The 19,289-nt window shown below is 42.3% G+C and overlaps 1 protein-coding gene across 1 annotated transcript; it reads left to right on the top strand.

Annotated features, from left to right (window-relative positions):
* Window positions 1-7,008: 7,008 nt before the first annotated feature.
* Window positions 7,009-18,833, top strand: LOC129828962 (NEDD8-conjugating enzyme Ubc12). The gene is made up of 6 exons (XM_055890309.1): window positions 7,009-7,351; window positions 8,890-8,984; window positions 9,276-9,314; window positions 14,864-14,967; window positions 15,095-15,158; window positions 16,842-18,833. Exons 1-6 carry the CDS (start codon window positions 7,237-7,239, stop codon window positions 16,980-16,982), a joined length of 558 nt encoding a protein of 185 aa, XP_055746284.1. The 5' UTR covers window positions 7,009-7,236; the 3' UTR covers window positions 16,983-18,833.
* The last annotated feature ends 456 nt before the right edge of the window (window positions 18,834-19,289 follow it).

The following is a 19,289-nucleotide window of genomic DNA, read 5'->3' as shown; positions in this document are numbered from 1 at the left end:
AAATTGGAGTCTGTACATTAAGATATCCTTTTATTTTGGGTCAGTCACAGTGGTCAGGTATTTTCACTGTGTACTCTCTGTTTAGGGCCAAATAGCATTCTAGTTTGCTCTGTTTTGTTAATTCTTTCCAATGTGTCAAGTAATTATCTTTTTGTTTTCTCATGATTTGGTTGGCTCTAATTGTGTTGCTGTCCTGGGGCTCTGTGGGGTCTGTTTGTGTTTGTGAACAGAGCCCCAGGATCGGCTTGCTTAGGGGACTCTCTCCAGGTTAATTTCTCTGTATGTGATGGCTTTGTTATGAAAGGTTTGGGAATCGCTTCCTTTTAGGTGGTTGTAGAATTTAACATATTTTTTCTGGATTTTGATAATTAGCAGGTATTGGCCTAACTCTGCATGCATTATTTTACATTATACACACAGGATAGTTTTGCAGAATTATGCATGCAGTCTCAATTTGGTGTTTGTCCCATTTTGTGAATTCTTGGTTGGTGAGCGGACCGCAGACCTCACAACCATAAAGGGCAATGGGTTTTATAACTGATTCAAGTATTTTTGCCAGATCCTAATTGGTATGTTGAATTTTATGTTCCTTTTGATAGCATAGAAGGCCCTTCTTGCCTTGTCTCTCAGATCGTTCACAGCTTTGTAGAAGTTACCTGTGACGCTGATGTTTAGGCCAAGGTATGTATCGTTTTTTGTGTGCTCTAGGGCAACGGTGTCTAGATGGAATTTGTCTTCGTGGTCCTGGCGACTGGACCTTTTTTGCAACACCATTATTTTTGTCTTACTGAGATTTACTGGCAGGGCCCAGATCTGACAGAATCTGTGCAGAACATCTCGGTGCTGCTGTAGACCCTCCTTGGTTGGGGACTGAAGCACCAGATCATCAGCAAACAGTAGACATTTTACTTCAGATTCTAGTAGGGTGAGACCTGGTGCTGCAGACTGTTCTAGTGCCCTCGCCAATTCGTTGATTTATATGTTGAAGAGAGTGGGGCTGAAGCTGCATCTGTCTCACCCCACATCCCTGTGGAAAGAAATGTGTGTGTTTATTGGCAATTTTAACCACACACTTGTTGTTTGTGTACATGGATTTTATAATGTATGTTTTTCCCCCAACACCCCTTTCCATCAATTTGTATAGCACACCTTCATTCCAAATTGAGTCAAAAGCTTTTTTGAAGTCAACAAAGCATGAGAAGACTGCCTTTGTTTTGGTTTGTTTGTTTGTCAATTAGGGTCTGCAGGGTGAATACGTGGTCTGTCGTATGGTAATTTGGTAAAAAGCCAATTTGAGTCTGCTGTTAATGATAATGCAGAGGATTTTCCCAAGAATGCTGTTGACGCATATCCCATGGTAGTTATTGGGGTCAAATTTGTCTCCACTTTTGTGTATTGGGGTTATTAGTCCTTGGTTCCAAGATGCAAGAGCTAAGGATTATGTTAAAGAGTTTAAGTATAGCCAATTGAAATTTGTGGTCTGTATATTTGATCATTTCATGTAAGAAACCATCAGTACCACAGGCCTTTTTGGGTTGAAGGGTTTGTATCTTGTCCTGTAGTTCATTCAATCTAATTGGAGAATCCAGTGGGTTCTGGTAGTCTTTAATAGCTGATTCTAAGATTCGTAATTCATCATGTATATGTTTTTGCTGTTTGTTAAAGACCCAAAAAGATTGGAGAAGTGGTTTATCCACACATCTCCGTTTTGGATAGTTAACTCTTGGTGTGGTTGTTTGTTTGGTGTGTTCCAATTTTCCCAGAAGTGGTTAGATTCTATGGATTCTTAAATTGCATTGAGCTGATTTCTGAAGTGCTATTCCTTCTGTTTGCGTAGTGTATTTCTGTATTGTTTTAGTGATTCACCATAGTGAAGGCGTAGACCCAGGTTTTCCGTGTCTATGTTTTTGGTTGGACAGGTTTCTCAATTTCTTTCTTAGGTTTTTGCATTCTTCATCAAACCATTTGTCATTGCTGTTAATTTTCTTTGGTTGTCCGTTTTAAAATGTTTAGATTTGATAGGCAAGCTGAAAGGTCAAATATACTGTTTAGGCTTTCTACTGCCAAGTTTACACCTTCACTATTACAAGGAAATGTTTTGTCCAAGAAGTTGTCTAAAGGGGATTGAATGTGTTGTTGCCTAATAGTTTTTTGGTAGGTTTCTATACTACTTTCCTTCCAGTTATTTCTTAATATTGCGCAGTTCCTTTGGCTCATGATTGAGTATCAAGCTGTTCAGGTAGACTGTGATTTTGCTGTGATCTGATAGAGGTGTTAGTCAGCTGACTGAACACCCTGGGAGATTCTGGGTTGAGGTCAATGATCAAGTAATCTCCAGTACTACTGCCAAGGGATGAGCTGTAGGTGTACCTACCATAGGAGTCTCCTCGAAGCCTAACATTGACTATGTACAGACCCAGTGTACGACAGAGCTGCAGGAGTTATGATCCATTTTTGTTGGTTGTTTTGTCATAGTTGTGTCTAGGGGGGCATATTTGGGAGGAAATACTGTCACCTCCAGGTAGGTGTTTGTCCCCCTGTGTGCTGAGTGTCAGGTTTTTGTCCAGTTCTGGCATTTAGGTCACCACAGACTAGTACATGTCCCTGGATCTGGAAATGGCTGATCTCCACCTGTAGGATGGAAAAGCTGTCATCGTTACAGTATGGGGATTCTATTGGGGTGATATAGGTAGCACACATGAGGACATTTCTCTGTTGAGATCATTTCCTTATTAATTTCTAGCCAGATGCAAAATGTTCCTGTTTTGACTCATTTAAGAGTGGTCAGCTCTATAACAAATTTGCATACCCCCTGAGTCCCTTTCCTGTTTCACACCTGGATGTTTGGTGGATGGTACTACCAGCTCTCTGTAACCTAGCGGGCAACCAGTGGGTCTGTCTCCTCTATACCATGTTTTTTTGTAGGATGACAAAGTTATAGAGCCCCACAGTGGAGGTGTCATAATACCCATAAAACCTAGCAGTCACAGGGAAATGGTTACAACTGTTTTTCCATAGGGAATTTTATAAACACTTAATAAGGGCTGTGTTTCATGTAGGCTTACCCTGGCATGACGTTTTGATAAGCATGTAAAACTCTCGGACAAGGTGACTTTTTTTCACCTTTATTTAACCAGGTAAGCTAGTTGAGAACAAGTTCTCATTTACAACTGCGGCCAAGATAAAGCAAAGCAGTGTGACACAAACAACAGAGTAACCATGGAATAAACAAACGTACAGTCAATAACACAATAGAAAAAAAGAAAGTCTATATACAGTGTGTGCAAATGGCGTGAGGAGGAATGGCAATAAATAGGCCCTAGTAGCGAGGTAATTACAATTTAGCAAATTAACACTGGCGTGATAGATGAGCAAATGGTGATGTGCAAGTAGAAATACTGGTGTGCAAAAGAGCAGAAAAGTAAATAAAAACAATATGGGGATGAGGTAGGTAGATTGGGTGGGCTATTTACAGATGGGCTATGTACAGCTGCAGTGATCGGTTAGCTGCTCAGATAGATTATTTTTTTAAGTTAGTGAGGGAAATATAAGTTTCCAGCTTCAGCTATTTTTGCAATTCATTCCAGTTATTGGCAGCAGAGAACTGGAAGGAAAGGCGGCCAAAGCGGGTGTTGGCTTCGGGGATGACCAGTGAGATATACCTGCTGGAGCGCGTGCTACGGGTGGGTGTTGTTATCCTGACCAGTGAGCTGAGATAAGGCGGAGCTTTACCTAGCATAGACTTAAAGATGACCTGGAGCCAATGGGTCTGGCGACGAATATGTAGCGAGGGCCAGCCGACTAGAGCATACAGGTCGCAGCGGTGGGTGGTATAAAGGGCTTTGGTGACAAAACGGATGGCACTGTGATAGAATGCATCCAGTTTGCTGAGTAGAGTATTGGAAGCTATTTTGTAAATGACATCGCCGAAGTCGAGGATCAATAGGATAGTCAGTTTAACGAGGGTATGTTTTGCGGCGTGAGTGAAGGAGGCTTTGTTTCAAAATAGGAAGCCGATTCTAGGTTTAATTTTGGATTGGAGATATTTAATGAGTCTGGAAGGAGAGTTTACAGTCTAGCCAGACATCTAGGTATTTGTAGTTGTCCACATATTTTAAGTCAGAACCGTCCAGAGTAGTGATGCTAGTCGGGCGGGCGGGTAGCGAATGGTTGAAAAGCATGCATTTCGCTTTACTAACGTTTAAGAGCAGTTGGATGCCACAGAAGGAGTGTTGTATGGCATTGAAGCTTGTTTGGAGGTTAGTTAACACAGTGTCAGATGTATACAGAATGGTGTTGTCTGCGTAGAGGTGGATCAGGGAATTGCTCGCAGCAAGAGCGACATTGTTGATATATACAGAGAAAAGAGTCGGCCCGAGAATTGAACCCTGTGGCACCCCTATAGAAACTGCCATAGGTCCGGACAACAGGCCCTCCGATTTGACACACTGAACTCTGTCTGAGAAGTAGTTGGTGAACCAGGCGAGGCAGTCATTTGAAAAACCAAGGCTGTTGAGTCTGCCGATAAGAATATGGTGATTGACAGAGTCGAAAGCCTTGGCCAGGTCGATGAAGACGGCTGCACAGTACTGTCTTTTATCGATGGCGGTTATGATATTGTTTAGTACCTTGAGGGTGGCTGAGGTGCACCCGTGACCAGCTCGGAAACCGGAATGCACAGCGGAGAAGGTACGGTGGGATTCGAAATGGTCAGTGATCTGTTTATTAACTTGGCTTTCGAAGACTTTAGAAAGGCAGGGCAGGATGGATATAGGTCTACAACAGTTTGGGTCTAGAGTGTCAACCCCTTTGAAGAGGGGGGCGACCGCGGCAGCTTTCCAATCTTTAGGGATCTCGGATGATACGAAAGAGAGGTTGAACAGACTGGTAATAGGGGTTGCAATAATGGCGGCGGATAATTTTAGAAAGAGAGGGTCCAGATTGTCTAGCCCAGCTGATATGTACGGGTCCAGATTTTGCAGCTCTTTCAGAACATCAGCTATCTGGATTTGGGTGAAGAAGAAGCTGGGGAGGCTTGGGCGAGTAACTGCGGGGGGTGCGGAGCTGTTTGCCGGGGTTGGGGTAGCCAGGAGGAAAGCATGGCCAGCCGTAGAGAAATGCTTATTGAAATTCTCGATTATCGTGGATTTATCGGAGGTGACAGTGTTACCTTTTTATTTATTTTTTATTTTTATTTTACCGTTATTTTACCAGGTAAGTTGACTGAGAACACGGTCTCATTTGCAGCAACGACCTGGGGAATAGTTACAGGGGAGAGGAGGGGGATGAATGAGCCAATTGTAAACTGGGGATTATTAGGTGACCATGATGGTTTGAGGGCCAGATTGGGAATTTAGCCAGGACACCGGGGTTAACACCCCTACTCTTACGATAAGTGCCATGGGATCTTTAATGACCTCAGAGAGTCAGGACACCCGTTTAACGTCCCATCCGAAAGACGGCACCCTACACAGGGCAGTGTCCCCAATCACTGCCCTGGGGCATTGGGATATTTTTTAGACCAGAGGAAAGAGTGCCTCCTACTGGCCCTCCAACACCACTTCCAGCAGCATCTGGTCTCCCATCCAGGGACTGACCAGGACCAACCCTGCTTAGCTTCAGAAGCAAGCCAGTAGTGGTATGCAGGGTGGTATGCTACCTATCCTCAGAGGAGTGGGCAGCTGGAAAGAGGTGCTCTTATTCTCCATGGATTTTACAGTGTCCCAAAACTTTTGGGAGTTAGAGCTACAGGATGCAAATTTCTGTTTGAAAAAGCTAGCCTTTGCTTTCCTGGCTGACTGTGTATTGGTTCCTGACTTCCCTGAAAGTTACATAACGCGGGGATTATTCGATGCTAGTGCAGTTCGCCACAGGATGTTTTTGTGCTGGTCGAGGGCAGTCAGGTCTGGAGTGAACCAAGGGCTATAACTGTTCTTAGTTCTACATTTTTTGAAAGGGGCATGCTTATTTAAAATGGTGAGGAAATTACTTTTAAAGAACAACCAGGCATCCTCAACTGACAGGATGAGGTCAATATCCTTCGAGGATACCCGGGCCAGGTCGACTTAACAATATTTCCAGCTCTATTACTCAGATAGAAAAATGCTAAATAATATCAAAGTAGACATCATGCAAGACTACAAATCCCTGCATGCTCCTGCACATCATCTCTAGCTGACACCTTTGGTAACAGGTATTGTGTCAACTTAAAACTTACACAAGACAGTAAACAAATTGTCAACTTAAAGAAATGTAGCCAATTTATTCATTACTAAATGTAGCTAACATTACATAGTTAATCCAGAGATTCTTACCTTTGCTTTGGCAGTCTCATCCAGATCATCATGTCATTTGTAGTTCTTTATGATAGTCACATTATCAGCTAATTAGCATTGGCATGTGAATATATTGATAAGTCTCCTTGTCCTAGAGTGAATTACAGTTATCAAAATGTCACTCCAGGGTTAGCCTACACAAAACACAGCCCTTGTTTTAATTGTATCTAAAATCCCCTATGGGGAAAAATGAATGATGGAAAAGTTATTGGAACGATTTCCTTGTTTCACCGCTAGGTTTTATGGGTATTATGACTCATACTGTGGTACTCTGTACTGAGATAGTAATAATTAAATGTGAGACATAAAAAAATATATATATATTTTCTAAGCATATTGTTCTTGTCTGAGAGACAAAATACTGTCCAGTGTGGTGCTGCAAATACATAGCTATGTGTATCCTACATGATTATTGTGTGTAAGCTATGTACAACACTGATTTAACATTGTACATCTGAATGAAATCGTTTCTGTTTTGCTTTATCCTTGTATACTTCAGGTTGCTGTTCCTCAACCATAAAAAGGGAACATGTGCAGTCTCTAACTCTCCAATATGAGGGTAAGTTAAATAAAGCTTATGAATATGAGTAGCCCACCTAGGCAATATCCAATGATTTCATATCAACAGAAACAAACTGGTCCAGTTTGTGTACCGCCACTGTTCTTTCAGAACTCCCCCTTCTTTCACACTCGCTACCTTGGCATCGTAACGTTACTGTCTCACGCACCAGTGCTACCGAGCTAGGCTATCAGCTAGTCTTCCGATATTGTAGCTGAGACGCACCGGCTCCAACAACATTACGGTGCTGTATTGAGTCATAACTCTCTCCATAAATTTAAGACAAAGAGCTGTTTCTAATTGAAGGAACTGAAATATAGATCTTCAATAAACTAATTGAAGATGATTAAGCTCTTTTCTCTGAAGCAGCAGAAGAAAGACGAGGAATCTGCTGGAGGAAACAGAACAGGAGCCGGGGGTAAAAAAGCAAGCGCGGCCCAGCTTCGAATACAGAAAGGTAGGCTAACTGGCTTCTTTAAAAGAAGATGGTTTATTTTTAAACCACGAACATGTTTGTTTAATTAACGTGTCTGTCCACATGTTTAATAAATGAGAAACAACAAAAACGTGTCTGTATTGCCATAGGAGGCTGAACTAGCTAGTTGGCTAATTAGCTAGCTAGCCATCTGGCTAACATTTGCTAGCTAGCTATTATGAAAACAAAACTCAAACGTCGCAGCCAGAAGATGGTGAAGCCAGGGAGTCAACTCATATTTACAACACTTCTTGTTAGTTAGCACCCTTGTTAGTTAATTTGTCCTGCTAGTTCAGTGACTTAGATAACGTTAGTTAGCTGAACAAATAACGTTATACAGTAACTAGCCATGTTATCAGTGTTTCAATTTAGATGTGTCACTATAGTTTGTGCAGTTTGTGCAAAAGAGAACACAAGCTACCAGTAACTACACCCATTAAGCCGATAAAGTTAGTTAGCTTACTACTTCTGTCTGATGCTAACTAGCTCAAAAACGTGGGTATAGTTGTTCATTATTCAACAGAATATCACAAACGTGTTTTAAACTATTGTGGATATCACTATTGATCTTATTGAGTAACGTAAAAGTAACCTTTGATTTTCATTAGTCAGCAACTTATACTATGCTAGTTAGCTACATCAAGTCAGTACAGCTATCACTAGCCAGGATGTTTGCCATACTTACTTACTTACCTAGGTTACAAACAGTTTTTGGCCAATGTGCTGCAGGTCACTGTATGTCACAAAGTAACTGTGTACAACATGTAGATAGGCTAGTTAATGTTATCAATACACAAGATACATGTGAGACATTGAAACGTTTCATACCTTTCATGACAGAACACATGACATTTGGAACAGTGAAAGACTGACTGGGAGTTGGATGGCAAGAAATATGAATATTGTTTTATAACCTCTGCCTTTTAAAGTAGTTACAGAATTGTTAAGCCAGGTCTTTAGCTAAAAACATTTTTTCAAAAGAGAACGTGACATTTCCAGCTATCTAAAATGAGGAAAAGCTGTGAAAAGACATATGCATCATGTTTTGAAAGGCCCCCCACAACCATGTCAACAAATGTTTTCCCAGATACTTGGATAATGAAATTCAAACCACCCCTGTGATGTGTGGCGATTTTGTTCAAATGGCTCACTTGTTTGGTTCATGATCCTTGTAACACTATGGACCCCATATAAGATATCCAGTTGGCCTTTGACTCAAGCCCATGATTTTGAAAGACTAAGCTAATCTCCATTTCATAGTGGATGAAGGCTGTCTAAAACCAACAGGACCTCTATACCTAAAGAATGTTGTTTAGCTTTTAGGCTAGAGGACCACCACATAGTCACAAATTGGTTTTCCTCCTTTTGAAGTGAACTGACTCTGTTTGCATATTAAACTTGTAGAAAAATATCAGAGTTGTTATTCAAAGCAGAATATAGGAAATTACTGCAGGGCAACCATTACAGTTTGAAAGACCTCAGAGTGAGAGGTCATTGAGACATTCATTTTCTCCTTGCAGACATCAATGAGCTGAACCTCCCAAAGACGTGCGAGATCGTCTTCCCCGACCAAGATGATCTGCTCAACTTCAAACTCATCATCTCACCAGACGAGGTCTTCACTCTTTCCTGAAACAAGCTGTAGCTACTTGTCAGAGAGAATCCTCCATATGGCATATGTGTTTATTAAACATTTAACTATTGTACTCAAACTTGTACAGTTGCAACTAACGAATGGTTTGTAATGCTAACATAGTGGCTTATCAACTAATATCCAAGGATAAATACTTTGTACACAATGTATTATTTAGCACTTATCTTATGCCAACCCACCAAACAGTCTATGAACAGCATTCATAGAAACCTGTATGTAAACACATTCTCAGGTTATTTTCTCTCTTTTTAGGGATTTTACAAAGGGGGGAAGTTTGTCTTCAGCTTTAAGGTAAGGGGGCTTAATGTGGGTGGACAGACATCGGGACGACATGAGTCACTACACCCTTCTTTACTTTCACACTAAACTGTTGTTAATGCCAATTACACCTGCTTGATAGCTGTTGTTTTGTGGTATTTTTAGGGTCACAATTTGGTATCGGATGTTTTTAATGTCAGTATTGAATGGTTAAAGGCCCAGTGCAGTCAAACATGATTTCCCTGTGTTTTATATACACTCAGTGGCCAGTTTTAGGTAGACCCACCTACTACTGGGTCGGACCCCCCTTTGCCTCCAGAACAGCCTGGATTCTGCGGGGTATGGATTCTATAAGGTGTGGTGTTGAAATGTTGCTCAATTGGTATCAAAGGATCTAATGTGTGCCAGGAAAACAGTTTCCACACCACCACCACCAGCCTGTACCGTTGACACCAGGCAGGATGAGGACTCATGCAGTTTACGCCAAATCCTGACTCTGCCATCAGTATGACGCAACAGGAACCTGGATTTGTCGGACCAGGTCATATTTTTCCACTCCTCAATTGTCCAGTGATGGTGATCACGTGCCCACTGGAGGCGCTTCTTCTTGCTTATAGCTGATAGGAGTCGAACCCGGTGTGGTCGTCTGCTGCAGTAGCCCATCCGTGACAAGGTACGGCGAGTTGTGCGTTCCGAGATGCCGTTATGCACACCTCTGTTGTACTGCACCGTTTGTGGCCCGCCTGTTAGCTTGCACGATTCTTTATATTCTCCTTTGACCTCTCTCATCAACGAGGGGTTTTCACCCACAGGACTGCCGCTGACTGGATGTTTTTTGTTTGTCGCACCATTCTCGGTAAACCCTAGACACTATCGTGCGTGAAAGGCCTTCTGTTTCTGAGATACTGGAACCGGCGCTACTGGCGCTTACGATCATACCACACTCAGTCACTTAGGTCACTCATTTTGCCCATTCTAATACTCAATCAAACTATCAGAATGCCTCGATGCCTGTCTGCCTGCTTTATATAGATGGCCACTGTCTGTAGGAGCGAACCATTTACATGACCGGGGTGGTGTGCCTAATAAATGGACCACACTATGACGATGGAATAATAATGTGAAAATTATGATAATGCCCCTTTAGTGTAAGAACTGATTTGAAAAGACCGCCTCAAATTTCAGCCTGTTTTAGTGGGATGGAGTTTTGGCCCTGGCTGGTGACATCACTAGGTGTACATTGGTTAATAGACTAATGAGAACAAGAGTTCCAAACCTTAATTCCAATAACACCTAGTTTTTTGTTTTCCACTCAGACCACTCCCAGACAGTCTGAGCAAAATTCTTGCTTGAGAAACTGTACTTTGCTAAGAAGCTGTTTTGGCTTCTTGTTTACAATTTCAATTGAAAACAATCACAGTAAGGTATTTATTTGTTACCCAGATTTTTTTTTATACTGACATAAAAATGGCTGCACTGGACCTTTAACAAAAGTTGTGCTGCTGCATGTTTTTAGATTAAAGCTGTTCTCTTTTTGGTTTTTCTGATTCTAAATGCCTTAGAGATTCTACGGTACTTTTTAGCCAGTAGTTCTGAAAGTAAAGCTCACGAGCCAGAAGTGGCCTCTGAAAATGGTGTGCTATATCACATACGCTAATTAAGAGTACATTTCTAATATTGAGTTGTACCCCCCCCACCCCGCCAAGCCTCAATTTGTTAGGACACGGACTCTACAAGGTGTTGAATGCATTTCACAAGGATGCTGGCCCATGTTTACTCCAATGCTTCCCACAATTGTGTGAAGTTGGTTGGATGTTCTTTGGGTGGTGGACCATTCTTGATACACACAGGAAACTGTTGAACGTGTAAAAACCCAGCAGCGTTGCAGTTCTTGACACAAACCGGTCCGCCTGGCACCCCGTTCAAATGCACTTTACAGTGCCTTCAGAAACTATTCACATCCCTTGACTTTTTCCACATTTAGTTGTTACAGAATTTTAAACCGGATTGAATTTAGATTTTTTTGTCACTGGCCTACACACAATACCCCATAATGTCAAAATGGAATTATGTTTTTCGAAATGATTGCAAATGAGTTAAAAATGGAAAGCTGAAACGGCTTGAGTCAATAAATATTCAACCCCTTATGGCAAGCCTAAATATGTTCAGGAGTAAAAAAAAAAAAAAAACAATTCGGTTGTATGGACTGACTGTGCAATAATAGTGTTTTAATATGCTTTTTGAATGACTACCTCATCTCTGTACCTCACACATACAATTATCTGTAAGATCACTCAGTCGAGCAGTGCATTTCAAACACAGATTCAACCTCAAAGACCAGGGAGCTATTCCAATACCTTGCAATGAAGTGCACCTATTGGTAAATGGGTAAAAAAAACAATTGCAGACATGACATTTACATTTAAGTCATTTAGCAGACGCTCTTATCCAGAGCGACTTACAAATTGGTGCATTCACCTTATATCCAGTGGAACAGCCACTTTACAATAGTTGATCTAAATCTTTTAGGGGGGGGGGGGGGGGTTAGAAGAATTACTTTATCCTATCCTAGGTATTCCTTAAAGAGGTGGGGTTTCAGGTGTCTCCGGAAGGTGGTGATTGACTCCGCTGACCTGGCGTCGTGAGGGAGTTTGTTCCACCATTGGGGTGCCAGAGCAGCGAACAGTTTTGACTGGGCTGAGCGGGAACTGTACTTCCTCAGAGGTAGGGAGGCGAGCAGGCCAGAGGTGGATGAACGCAGTGCCCTTGTTTGGGTGTAGGGCCTGATCAGAGCCTGAAGGTACGGAGGTGCCGTTCCCCTCAGCTCCGTAGGCAAGCACCATGGTCTTGTAGCGGATGCGAGCTTCAACTGGAAGCCAGTGGAGAGAGCGGAGGAGCGGGGTGACGTGAGAGAACTTGGGAAGGTTGAACACCAGACGGGCTGCGGCGTTCTGGATGAGTTGTAGGCACACTGGATGAGTCAAAGGCACATTGAATATGCCTTTGAGCATGGTGAAGTTATTAATTACTCTGGACGATGTATCAATACACCCAGTCATTACACCGATACAGGCGTCCTGACTAACTCAGTTGCCAGGGAGGAAGGAAACCACTCAGGGATTTCCCGATGAGTCAAATCAAATTTATTTATATAGCCCTTCTTACATCAGCTGGTATCTCAAAGTGCTGTACAGAAACCCAGCCTAAAACCCCAAACAGCAAGCAATGCAGGTGTAGAAGCACGGTGGCTAGGAAAAACTCCCTAGAAAGGCCAAAACCTAAGGTGAATGCACCAATTTGTAAGTCGCTCTGGATAAGAGCGTCTGCTAAATGACTTAAATGTAATGTAAATGTAAGAAACCTAGAGAGGAACCAGGCTATGAGGGGTGGCCAGTCCTCTTCTGGCTGTGCCGGGTGGAGATTATAACAGAACATGGCCAAGATGTTCAAATGTTCATAAATGACCAGCACGGTCAAATAATAATAATCACAGTAGTTGTTGAGGGTGCAGCAAGTCAGCACCTCAGGAATAAATGTCAGTTGGCTTTTCATAGCCAATCATTGAGAGTATCTCTACCGCTCCAGCTGTCTCTAGAGAGTTGAAAACAGCAGGTCTGGGACAGGTAGCACGTCCGGTGAACATGTCAGGGTTCCATAGCCGCAGGCAGAACAGTTGAAACTGGAGCAGCAGCACGGCCAGGTGGACTGGGGACAGCAAGGAGTCATCATGCCAGGTAGTCCTGAGGCATGGTCCTAGGGCTCAGGTCCTCAGAGAGAGAGAAAGAAAGAGAGAATTAGAGAGAGCATACTTAAATTCACACTGGATAAGACAGGAGAAATACTCCAGATATAACAGATTGACCCTAGCCCCTCGACACATAAACTACTGCAGCATAAATACTGGAGGCTGAGACAGGAGGGGTCAGGAGACACTGTGGCCCCATCCGAGTCCAATGCGACTTTTTAAAACAGTTACTGAGTTTAATGGCTGTGATTAGACAATTGTGGATTGTCTAATCTAATGTCTAATAACTACAACATTGTAGTTACTTCACAATACTAATGTAATTGACAGTGTAAAGAAGGAAGTCTCTACATATTTTAAAAAATTTCCAAAACATGCATCCAGTTTGCAACAAGGCACTAAAGTAATACTTTAAAAAATGTGCCAAAGCAATTCACTTTTTGTCCTGAAAAGTGTTATGTTTGGGGCAAATTCAATACAACACATTACTGAGTTACCACTCTTCATATTTTCAAGCATAGTGGTGGCTGCATCATGTTTTCTGTATGTTTGTAATCGTTAAGGACTGGGGAGTTTTTCATGGTTTTTCATTTTCAATGGAGTTAAGCACAGGCAAAATCCTAGAGGAATATCTGGTTCAGTCTGCTTTCTAACAGACACTGGGAGATGAATTCACCTTACAGCAGGAAAATAACCTAAAACACAAGGCCAAATATACACTGGAGTTGCTTTACCAAGAAGACCGTGAATGTTCCTGAGTGGCCGAATTACAGTTTTGACTTAAATCTATGGCAAGACTTGAAAATGGTTGTCTAGCAATGACTAGTTTTGACAGCGCTTGAAGAATTTAGAAAATAATAATGGGTAAATATTGTACAAATCAGGTGTGCAAAGCTCTTAGAGACTTTCCCAGAAGGACTCGCAGCTGTAATCGCTGCCAAAGGTGATTCAAACATGTACTGACTCATGGGTGTGAATACTTGTGTAAATTAGATATTTCATTTTCAATACATTTGCAAAAATGTCTAACATGTTTTTTTACATTGTCATCATGGCATAGATGGATGAGGGGGAAAAAAGTACTCTTCTAAATTCAGGCTGTAACACAACAAAATGTGCAGTAAGTCATGTATGAATACTTTCTGAAGGCACTAAGTATTTTGTCTTGCCCATTCAACCTCTGAATGGCACACACACAATCCATGTCTCAATTGTCTCTAGACTTTAAAAAAACGTATTTTAACTGTCTCCTCTCCTTCATCTACACTGATTTTTGAAGTGGATTTAACAAGTGACATCATTAAGGGATTATAGCTTTTACCTGGATTCACCTGGTCCGTCTATGTCATGGAAAGAGCAGGTGTCCTTAATGTTTTGTACACTCGGTGTAAGTGAAGATATATGCACCACGTCATTGCTCTCTCTCTCTCTGGTTCGACTGTGTGTGCATCTTGTTAGCTCTCACTCGAGTGGCGAGGGCTGAAGTTCATTGGCTAGAACTCAAATTGCTAGGGGCTGGCTCACGTGGTGAAAATGTATGGAAAATGGCGGTATACAGCTTCCAGAAAAATAGTTACTTTCAATTTAGGGATTTCATGGCTAATTGAGGTAAGACAGTAATTCAGATCATAGCATGTATGAGCTACACATTGACATATTCAGCCCAAAGTGTGAGGTTTTAAAAATACTTTGTGGTCGCCAAAGTTCCCGATCATGTCTTTAAGACTCTTGATGGTAAGCATGTTGTTAAAACTCGGTTGTTAGTCGAAAGAAAGTGAATGGATATAAGGTTAGAGAATATCTTCCTTTGACTTCTTGTGACTGCTCTGTTTTCCAGGTAGGACAGGGCTACCCTCATGATCCCCCGAAGGTCAAGTGTGAGACAATGGTGTACCACCCGAACATTGACCTGGAGGGCAATGTCTGCCTAAATATCTTGAGGTACACCACCTGCACGGTGGTCACTTTGTTTTCGTTGTCTCGTTTGATAATTCAGAATGACTACAGAATTCTACATTTTTACTATTATATCGAGCGGTGTCTTTTAACATCTCTTTTTCTCTTACAGAGAGGACTGGAAGCCCGTGTTGACAGTAAACTCCATCATATATGGACTACAGTATCTATTTCTAGTGAGTACAGGGATTATCCTATTTCCAATTTTGCCTAGCATAGTTTGATTACTCTTCCTTGTTCACCATGCTTAGAATCGGGAATGTAGCAGGATGTACAGTGCATTCAGAAAGTATTCAGATTCCTAGACTTTTTCCACATTTTGTTACGTTACAGCCTTATTCTAAAATGTATTCAATCTTTTTTCCCTCATCAATCTACACACAATACCCCATAATGACAAAGCGAAAAAAAGTTTTTGGGACATTTTAGGAAACATAAGTACCTTATTTACTTAAGTATTCAGACCCTTTCCTATGAGACTCGAAATTGAGTTCAGTTGCATCCTGTTTCCATTGATCATCCTTGAGATGTTTCTGCAACTTGATTGGAGTCCACCTGTAGTAAATTAAATAGATTGGACATGATTTGGGAAGGTGCACACATCTGTGCCATGTCAGAGCAAAAACCAAGCCATGAGGTCGAAGGAATTGTCCGTAGAGCTCAGAGACAGGGTTTTGTCGAGGCACAGATCTGGGGAAGGATACCTAAAACTTTCTGAAGCATTAAATGGAAGTTTGGAACCACCAATACTCTTCCTAGAGCTGGCCGCCCGGCCAAACTGAGCAATCGGGGGAGAAGGACCTTGGTCAGGGAGGTGACCAAAAACCAGATGGCCACTCTGACAAAGCTCCAGAGTTCCTCTGTGGAGATGGGAGAACCTTCCAGATGGACAGCCATCTCTGCAGCACTCCACCAATCATGCCTTTATGGTAGAGTGGCTAGACTGAAGCCACTCCTCAGTCAAAGGCACATGACAGCCCGCTTGGAGTTTGCCACAAGGCACCTAAAGACTCTGACCATGAGAAACTAGATTGATGTCTTTGGCCTGAATGCCAATAGTCACGTCTGGAGGAAATCTGGGACCATCCCTATGGTAAAGCATGGTGGTGGCAGCATCATGCTGTGGGGATATTTTTCAGGGACTGGGAGACTAGTCAGGATTGAGGGAAAGATGAACGGAGCAAAGTACAAAGATCTTTGATGAAAACCTGCTCCAGAGCTCCCAGGACCTCAGACTGGGGCAAAGGTTCAGCTTCCAACAGGACAATGACCCTTAGCACACAGCCAAGACAACGCAGGAGTGGCTTCGGGACAAGTCTCTGAATATCCTTGAGTTGCCCAGCCAGAGCCCGGACTTGAACCAGATCGAACATCTCTGGAGAGAGCTGAAAATAGCTGTGCAGCAACGCTCCCCCATCCAACCTGACAGAGCTTGAGAGGATCTGCTGAGAAGAATGGGAGAAACTCCTCAAATACAGATGTGCCAAGCTTGTAGCGTCATACCCAAGAAGACTCAAGGCTGTAATCGCTGCCAAAGGTGCTTCAACAAAGTACTGAGTAAATGGTCAGAATACTTATGTAAATGTTTTTTTGTTGTAAATTAACAACAAAAAATAACAAAAAATGTTTTGCTTTGTCATTATAAGGTTTTGTGTGTAGATTGATGAGGGGGGAAAACTATTTAATCCACTTTTGAACAAGGCTATAATGTAACAAAATGTAGAAAAAGTCAAGGGGTCTGAATACTTTCCGAATGCCCTATGACTTGGCTATGACTTTCAGATTCTGATAGATTGGTCAACTGGTTGGAGTAGGTAGGAACACCTGGCAAATAACCACGCCCTTCTACTCCTCCTCAGGAGCCAAATCCAGAGGACCCTTTGAATAAAGAGGCGGCGGAGGTCCTGCAGACGAACCGACGGCTCTTTGAGCAGAATGTCCAGCGGTCGCTGCGGGGGGGCTATGTGGGCGCCACGTATTTTGAGCGGTGTCTCAAATAGCTCCTAGCCTATGTCGCTTTTCTTTTTTCCCCCCAAGATGCATTACCGTTTACACACGCTGAGACACTGACTGACACACAGACTTGAGTGGTCGGGGAGGGAGTGGGTCCATGGGGCCGGGAGGGGAAGTATGGGGGGGGGGGTCACTCGGGGGAAGGGAGGGGGTCCGAAGGTAAAGATGACAGGTTTGGATGGTCAGTGAATGTCGCTCAGAGAATCGGTAAATGCCACTATGCTGATGCCCACAGTTGTTATTTTGCGGAGATAGACATGCCAACTGATCCTCCCACTCGTGGACAAGGACAAAAACACACAGACGAGATATGCACTTAGACACCTCTTGCTCCCTTTTACAAAAGAATTGCGTTATGTTTTGAACGCTATGCGAGCGCCTCTCGATTACTAGAGCTCTGAACCTGACGGATCGCACACATGCTTGGTGGCAAAACTTATATATATATATGCGCACGCACACACGCCTCAACAACATGCCTACTGACACGCAAGGCATATGCTATCACATGCGCACACGTGTTTCAGACAGGTACACATCCCAACCCAGATGCATAATACAGGCCATAGACACACTGGCAGAGGACTGACTGACGGACAGGACAGGACAGACGCAGACATAGATTGGCAGGATCAGTAATGCAGGCAGGGCTGTTGTGGTATTGGGAGATCTTTTTAGTTTTGTTATGGTTTTCTGGGTGGGGTGGGCGTTAGATTTCATTGGGCAGGGAGGGAGGGGGGTGGGGGCTTACAATGTTACAATTCTATTGTGTATATTGAAATCCCAGCTGTTCACAATGACTGCAATATGAATTATGTTAAATAAAATATGAACTGATTATAATTCTTGTGTCTATACAAATTACAACATATGTCAATAGGACTATAATTCAATGAAGGTGTATTTTGTAACCAAACTCGAACCTTGGTTTAAGCAGTCCTCAAATAGTGGGGCGCACCCCCCTGGGGGGGCTCGTGTGACCCCGGGGAACATGCTTTTTTTTGCCAGCAGGGAGTAGTTTTTTTTTTGCAACGAACGGGGAGCACACAGCACAGAGCAGGAGATATGAAGTGCAGATAACAAACCCTTAAGAGACACCATGGAAAAATATTTAACAGGGATGAAAAGAAAGGCGGAGATAATGAGACAAACGTAAGTCTCCCGAAAGCTGAGACGAGGAAATATGACGACGCGTATGTAGGGCTTGGCTTTACTGTGACTACGGTGGGAGACGAGGAAAGACCTGTATGTTTACTGTGTCTAAAAATGTTGGCAGTGGACAGCATGAAGCCAAATAAATTAAGGCGTCACTTAAAGATATTACACCCCAATCACGCTGATAAGCCGCTTGAGTTTTTTCAGCGAAAACGTGCCGAATATTGCCAACAACCCTCCCGCTTTGTGAATGCTAATTCAGTAAACCAGCGAGCACTGTTAGCATCATATAAGGTGGCGTACCAAATTGCTCAGTGCAAAAAAAAACACTCCATAGCAGAGGAGCTGATACTGCCTGCCACATTAGACATGGTCTCTGTCGTGCTGCAAAAATAAAAACTATGACTTCCTCATTTTGATTTTAAAAAATCAGCACAAATTCTTTTATTAATTTTAGTTTTTTAGGTCAAAGTGTTTCATATATTGTGCTCCTGAGTTAATGTTGCTGATCAATTTGAATGTATTTATTGATTTTATTTTTCAGTATCAAATAGTTTTTAAAAAATTACAGTTAAAATAAGGTTTTAATTTTTTTATTTTTCAGGCAAATCGATGCACTTTAAGTCTTTTCTGTTACAGACTAAAAAACAATGTTAATAAAGTTATTCTTTGTTGTAAGTTGATCTATATTTCTTTGTTGTTTTATTTAATGTTAATAAGGATACAATGTTATGCAGAGGTGTACTTATAACAATTTTATAGACAAATGATACTATTTACAGTCGCGGCTGAGAGTTGGGGGGCGCGAAATGTGTACTTCTTCCTAGGGGGGGGCGTAACAGAAAATAATTGAGAAGCACTGGTTTAGGGTTTGAAACATGAGTTATACAACCAATAACGCTTCATTGTAACTTTTCACTTTGGCTGTGCTCAAAACCAAGGTAGTGACTGGTTATTGTTCTGAAATGTTGAGGCCATAAAACAGTGATAGTTTACTCACAGGCCCAGTAAAGGCACTTAATGATTTGGTTATGTAATCATCTCACGGCTGCCAGTGGTGATTTAGCTTTTTGAAATGAACCATGCGTTCTCACTTTAGTGGCTAGGATTCAACAGTGACAGGATCCTTTGAAGGATCA

The sequence above is a fragment of the Salvelinus fontinalis genome, chromosome 2 (assembly GCF_029448725.1).
Source record: "Salvelinus fontinalis isolate EN_2023a chromosome 2, ASM2944872v1, whole genome shotgun sequence".
NCBI lineage: Eukaryota > Metazoa > Chordata > Actinopteri > Salmoniformes > Salmonidae > Salvelinus > Salvelinus fontinalis.
This window is presented reverse-complemented; position numbering and strand designations above follow the sequence as displayed.